Source organism: Mytilus edulis, chromosome 14 (assembly GCF_963676685.1).
Source record: "Mytilus edulis chromosome 14, xbMytEdul2.2, whole genome shotgun sequence".
Lineage (NCBI taxonomy): Eukaryota > Metazoa > Mollusca > Bivalvia > Mytilida > Mytilidae > Mytilus > Mytilus edulis.
In genome coordinates this window covers 71,096,046-71,103,470 of record NC_092357.1, presented here as the reverse complement: position 1 = coordinate 71,103,470, position 7,425 = coordinate 71,096,046, and the positions used below count along the sequence as shown (strand labels likewise).

At 30.3% G+C, this 7,425-nt stretch overlaps 1 protein-coding gene across 1 annotated transcript; it reads left to right on the top strand.

The window, feature by feature from the left end:
• The first annotated feature begins 1,814 nt into the window (after nt 1-1,814).
• On the top strand, nt 1,815-6,982 carry LOC139502843 (calmodulin-like). Its single transcript, XM_071292471.1, has 4 exons — nt 1,815-2,054; nt 2,684-2,778; nt 4,403-4,568; nt 6,599-6,982. The coding sequence occupies exons 1-4, from the start codon at nt 1,899-1,901 to the stop codon at nt 6,851-6,853; spliced, it is 672 nt and encodes a 223-aa protein (XP_071148572.1). The 5' UTR covers nt 1,815-1,898; the 3' UTR covers nt 6,854-6,982.
• Nucleotides 6,983-7,425: the final 443 nt, after the last annotated feature.

The following is a 7,425-nucleotide window of genomic DNA, read 5'->3' as shown; positions in this document are numbered from 1 at the left end:
AAAATGACTGACACTTGACAGGCATAGATTACCTTAGCTGTATATGGCAAAACTTTTAGGAATTTTGGTTCTCAATGCTCTTCAACTTCGTACTTTATTTGGCCTTTTTAACTTTTTTGGATTTGAGCGTCACTGGTGAGTCTTTTGTAGACGAAACGCGCGTCTGGCGTATATTTAAATTTAGTCCTGGTATCTATGATGAGTTTATTTGTATAGCTAAATCCCGTATTTCTAAATTCGTCTTTTTGGTGTAATCAAACAAATATTCAAACTAATATCAAATGAAAAGAACACTCTTTAAATCCTTAATTTTATTTCCTTATTTAGTTTCGGAGGATAAATTAGCGGGTTTTTCTAACTATTTTTAACAAAAATTCCTTGGTTAAATGTATGAACGACTTGAATACCAAAACATATTATATCAAATTTAAGTAACTCTACGTTGTCTTTTTTTAATTTTCACTGAACCTTTGCTATTCTTCACCCTCTGATTATAGACATAACAAGTCAATTGTGCAGCAATGACCATTAGAGGAGTAACAGAAAACCTAAATGCCAAAATACGCGTGAAAATAAGGAAATAGCGAATTTTGAATAATGGAATAGATATTTTGAATAATGGAATGGACTGCTGTGACTTTTCAGCCCCTAATTATAGATATAATGCCTTATACCTCATTTGAAAGCTTATTAAGAGAGGAACAAAAGGTATATAGTCAATATGTTCGGCAACGCATATTAGAGGAGTGACGAAGGACTTAAATATCGAAATACGCGTGAGCATTGAGAAATACTTATTTTGAATGATGGAAATTCAATGGACTGCTACAACCCGTCAGTTCTTATTAAGGGAAAAATTAGACACCAAATTAAAGCTTATTGATGGTGGAATAAACTGAGAATAAACAATATGTGCCGCAATGACCATTAGGGGTGTAACGGAGGACCTAAATGCCAAAATACGCGTGAAAATTAAGAAATAGGCAACTTTGAATAATGGAATGGACTGCTGTGACCCATCAGTCCCTTATTACAGATATACCTTAAACCTCATTTGAAAGCTTATTAAGAGAGGAACAAAAGGTATATAGTCAATATGTTCCGCAACGCATACTAGAGGAGTAACGAAGGACCTTCACGCATATTTCGATATTAAGGTCCTGCGATAAGTTGCAGAACTTATTTACTATATAACTTTTGTTCCTCTCTTAATAAGCTTTCTGATCATATAAATTTGAATATTTGTTAGTCTAACGACGAATTTGGAAATACGAGATATAGCTATAGTGTCACAGTAAAAAAATTTTAATTTTTATTTCACTATTCACTTTTTCAACTTTAAAAATAATAATAAAAAAATAAACTATTTCAGTACTCATTATTCATCACTTAACATTGAATAATGAATGGTGAACTATTTCATTATTCAATATTGAATTTTGAATAATGAAAAATGAATAATGGAAGTACTTCAGCGAGGTACTGGATGCTACAATAACCACTTTACAATAACTACATGCATTGCATGGTCATTAGTTGTTATGCATGGACGGTAAAATAGCATAATAAAGCAGACAAAAACTAGTCTTCTTCCGGATGGTCGGAAGAATGGATATTTTTGTACTATTTTTCCGGCTACCCAGAAGAATAGCCACTGCCAAACATAAAACCAACAAATCTTGGAAAAAAATAAGTTCCTTATAGTTTAAATTTTAAAGTCAGGCACAGGTTGTATAACAGTTTAAAAATAGGCACGAAAAATAATTAGTTTCCCTTCAAGGTCCCTCAAGTTTGTGCGTTGCATCTGTTACACTGGTTCTGTTACTCATAAGTTAAGTAATAAAACAGCACTTCATACTTAAAACATCAAAATCACACAACACACAATCTTCTGCAAAATGGCTGGTTTAAGTGTTTGGGCACAAAGACATATCTCTAGGATTGAGGAAAACTTTACACAAGCTGATAAGGATAATAGTGGAACGTTACAGCTTTCCGAAGTAATCCAGGTTCTTCGGAACTCAGGATTTAAAGGGAGCGACGAAGAAGCAAAGGTATGATTTTTATCCCTGGAACATTTAAATGAAGAAGACGCGTAGTTTTATGTATCAATATTTTTGCTAATATTTGTTCGTATGTTATTTTAATTTCAGGCGATTAGAATCTTTTAATGAGATACTTTTCTTTCAAATATTAAAAATTAATAATGACTCATAGACTAATCAATGTTAAAGAAACATAAATTGGAAGATTGCCATGTCTTTCTATAAGCCACTTAGGAGACGACCGTTTGATGTTCATTGGGAGGTGGACAAAAGGATAGTTTACCAATTGAATTATAATCTTCAACTGTTGCAACATGTACATGATGTATGCATGTTTTAATATTTACAGCGGCTGTGCAATTTACAACGAGAAAGTCTTTTCTTTTATTATTTAATTAATTCCTGTATTTTGTGTTGTACCAAATTTCTTTCCATCATTTTTGGGACAAGAATATGTCTTCTTTCAATAATTACTAGGCCAGCCAAGCTATTCATTTTCAAAATCAACAGAAAACTAAATATTAAAACGTCAATGATTAAAAATAAAAGAGGTCAGTGTAATTCGAATTCTAATTTAGACACAGCATTCGTACAGCAAAGACATCGTTTTAATACGACTATTTTGTCAACTTTTACAGAAAATATTCTCCGAGATAGATGCCGACAAGAACCAAGTGGTTTCCAGAGTAGAATTTAAGAATGCGATGTCAAAAGTGCCGAAGATTGATTTCAAGTAAGATAATATTTGAATGACAATACAATACAAAATACAAAATACAATACAATACAATACAATACAATACAATACAATACAATACAATACAATACAATACAATACAATACAATACAATACAATACAATACAATACAATACAATACAATACAATACAATACAATACAATACAATACAATACAATACAATACAATACAATACAATACAATACAATACAATACAATACAATACAATACAATAACAATACAATACAATACAATACAATACAATACAATTATCAATGATGAAGTGGAACAAAGAACAGAATAGGAAATAGAGGGAAAAAACAGATAGGTATATTATATAAATTATCTATGTAGCATATATGAATGTTGAGTTATATAGTTACTTAAATGTCTAGGAATTTGGTGCCATAAATGATACCAATATATCAAAGATGTTATAATATGCAGTATACACTGTGAACCTGAAAGTGATTCATAACAAACTTCGTTAGTGATTGAAGTTTTACTTTGTGATTATAGACTGTTATACCTATCATGTATATTGCAGCTGTTGAAATTGCTACTGTGCAGTTCTATAAATACATTGTATACATTCTAATTACATTTGCTATATAGAAATAATCACTCAATTATCTTTTATAGTATGTCTAGGTGCATTACACTTCAAAACATCCTCATTGTATTAGAATGTAAGCATTTCTAAGGGGCGTAAGCCTTGTAGATCAGAGAGAAGCTGAACTACATCTGATTCACATAGAAGTAATATATAAATATTGTCTCTTTTCTCTAGTTCTAAAATAAGGGGCTTTCTTAATGAATAAAAAAACGTGTCTTAAATTTCCAAGATGCAGTGACTTTCAAAAGATGTTTTACAGTTAAAGATTTGGAATAAAAATGTATTTTCTGTTACCAATCTGATACCTTATCATTGCTTTTGCATGGCAATAAATGATAACACTTATACTGTAGTTTTAATAGTGTGCGTTTGTACATTTTTTTAAATGTAACTAATGCAATAATTAAGGTTTTTTTTTTATTATCATACTCACACCCTAATAATAAAAATTATAACTTTTTCGAATGATTTTTCTTTTTTGCTAAATAACCGCCGCATCAATTTCATTAGAGTAAATATTCAGAATCATAAACATTCCCTCGTCCTGATATGCATGTGATATTTGCCACTGAACATTAAAAGCCAATCCTTTCATTCGTTCATTCTTTCATCTTTTGTAGATGACAGATTAGTATTATTTCCAATAAAAATCATATAGAAGACGCAAGTGTTAAATGTTTTCGGCAAACATAGAAAATGACATTTAAATGAATAAAGCAATACAAAACACAAAAACGAAAAAAAAATTGAAAAAAATAAAAAGAAAACCTGACAAACTAAGTGAGAAAAAAACCCGTTTAATTCCTGACTTGTTTTCCAGAGATAAATGGGGCGGGGGTAAATCTGGTTTTATAACTAGCTAATTTAAAACCTCCCACTTGTATGACAGCTGTTTATAATATTTTTACAGCCACTTAGGTGATGAGCATTGTATTGTACTGCATCTAACCTTTTACATTTTCCCAGACTTTATATTATACCGCCATTTACTTTTACATTTACAGGACTTTAGTGATGAGAAGATCATTCAAACATTTAGATGCCGATGGAAGTGGATTTTTAACACGTGACGAAATCCTGGCAGCAGCGACCAATGAATGTGGACTTGATGTCAAGGCTGAAATGATATCAGAAATGCTGCTAGCACTTATAAAGGATGATGATAAAAAGGTATATTAGTGTCTTGTAAATTGTGTCTAATAAAAAAGACAAGGTTGTGATACATTTATACCAGACAGAAACTTTTAAACAAGTTGCTTTCTTTAAAAAAAAAGAAAATCAATACATGAACCTAAGACCGCTGACTGCTAGGTCACCAAAAAGATGGTTGCTGAATTTGTGTTTGCTTTGGAATTGAAACAATTGGCTGTGAATAGAAAAAGCCAGTTGAAAGTATATATTTACAATTTCTATTTGAATAGTTATTTTAAAGCTCGACTATTTTATTTATTACTTGGGAATGTACATAATGTTTCCGATTATAACTCTTTGGCAAATCCTAATTTCTACTAACCGGATGATTTATGCAAATTGAACAAACCTATCGCAATATAAATTTATGCACTCAGTTTGCTTTATAATCTAGAATTTTGGATGCATTTATTTTATCTATCATGTCTTTATATTTTGTTCTCATGACAGATGTTGTATGCGGTGAAACCTGTGGCATGCAATTGATTGGGACCTCTTATGAAGAGACTTATTTTGGTCTCATAAAACATCTCAATTTTTTAAGGATTTCCTGATTTTTCTTAAATCAATTCAAACATTATACAGGGAAACTTAGTTTTGCCGAAAAATTTCTGAATTCATAAGTTTATGAAAACCTTAACACACTTTCGAAATAACCAATTTATATAAAAAGGTATGTAGATATAAAAAGGTATGTAGATATAAAAAGATACCAGAATTGAAAGTCACATGTAAAGCTCTTTCTGCAGTGTCCTGTATTTAGATAACAAAAACGAAAATAAGCTTTCACGAGTGAATTTAATAGTATTGCATACAAGTAGTATTTTAGCGCACGAAATAGTAAATAGAAAGCATCTCATTGATACTCAGGAAAACCTAATGAGTTAAATTCGAATGTCAAACGGGCTACATTAAATGTTTTGACTCCGGATTCATTGACATTTTATCCAGAATGTTTGAGAACGCAAACCGATAGTGTGCTTTTGAAATGTGATCTATAATGTGAATGAATCAAGACGTGTCGAATAGTAGGTCAATACAATGAATACAATTTTCAAAACCGTACCATAGTACAAGTATATAGAAGCTAGAAGGTTAAACTATTAAAACAAACAAACAAAATTTGAATTTAAATTTCATAATATACTAACGTTCCTGTTAGTATTTTTTTCAAATCCTTTGAATATATATAATATCAATAAACACGAACGTCAACATGGTCAAGTATTTACGGGTGGACATTTTATTTATCGAATGAATCTATTTTTCAAATTCAAACATTCCACTATCATAGTGAAATTATTACTATGCAAAATATAAGCAAAGGCTTCTAAATCCATACTAAAACAATCAAAATTATGGTCGTAATTAAATTTTGTGGTGATAATTGTAAATTATGTTTACGGTTGATGTGAGCTGCAAGGATTTAAAATCATGCTTTATGAATTGAAAACACACAAGTATTTTTATTCACGACCGTTTGAAATTTGAATATCTAATAAATTTATCTAACTTTCCGTTTTAATTGATACATAATTAATACCAAAAAAATAAATAATAATAACTCATAAAACCAAAATAACAAAATGGTATGAAATAAATAACGTAGAAATATAATGTTTATTGTTTATAAACATTTTTTTTTTGTATGTTGTGATAACTTGGACAATCTATTCCCAATGTTTCAGGCGCTATAAATCACACCTAGATATCTTTTTTTTTAAGAGGGGATTTTCTTTGGCATTTAGATTTATGATTCTTAAATTTTGATACGTTTGAGATATCAACAGACGTTCTAACAATGCGTATTTTTTATGTAACTTATTGTTAAAAAAAAATCAGTATTTAACAGTTTAAAATTACAAATGCTATGATAATAAAATGTAAAAAAAGGTTTGTTTTCTTGATATAAAAGTTTTGAAGAGAAAAATGGGGTGGAATTCTTAAGCATCAGTGCATTGGGTTCACATTGTGATTTTTAAAATGTTAACAATTGTGTTCTCTTTTAGATAAACTATGACGAGTTTCTAGATATTTGGGGTCGGCGCTCTACTGGTGAACTTCTGAGAGACATCTTCAAGCGACTTGATGTGGATAAGAGTGGAACATTGTCTAAGCAGGAATTAATAGACGGAATCAAATCTGACGAGGAGTTTAAACTTTGTGGTAACAAACTATCCAGTATGCTGATAACGTGGTGTAAAGGCGAGGACAACAGTCTTAAATACGAAGACTTTATCAGAGCTTATGAAACCGCAAAGTAACTATCAATACGGACGTATAGAATACATTTGTTGTAAAATTATTGTTGTATTTATATAACTTATATTATTTGTACCAAACATTTTACTCTTATATTTATTTTTTCATCGTAATAAAAGTTTTAAATCGATTGTAAAATGTTTTTAACTTTTTACATTGTATGCTCTCGCCTTCACATTAACTTACTTATTACAGCGTCCGACTATAAAGTAAGTGAGATTTGATTCATGACAATAGGTAAATCGACTTCAATGAGGCAAATATATAAGTATTCAAAAGACAAAGTAAAACTAACAAGGTGTTAATGTGACTGTCGGTTTTGCTTGTCGTTCTAGCAGTTTCTGTCATTACAATTCAAATTACAGTAAAGAGTACACGTCATAAAGTTTTGTCAAATATTGCATACGGCTACGACATACAAAAAGTACACGTAAAATCACAATAAAAAATAACAGTATATGTCACAAAGTTTTGTCAAATATTGCATACGGCTGCGACATACGAAAAAGCTGCGGCTTACTCGTCAAATTACAGTAAAGAGTACATGTCACAAAGTGTTGTCAGATATTATATA

Bases quoted from the DNA above. Each gene is read 5' to 3' on its own strand.
- LOC139502843 (XM_071292471.1), top strand. From the start codon at position 1,899: ATGGCTGGTTTAAGTGTTTGGGCACAAAGACATATCTCTAGGATTGAG. The intron at 2,055-2,683 runs GTATGATTTTTA...CAACTTTTACAG, and splicing joins GGAGCGACGAAGAAGCAAAG to AAAATATTCTCCGAGATAGA. The intron at 2,779-4,402 runs GTAAGATAATAT...TTACATTTACAG, and splicing joins GTGCCGAAGATTGATTTCAA to GACTTTAGTGATGAGAAGAT.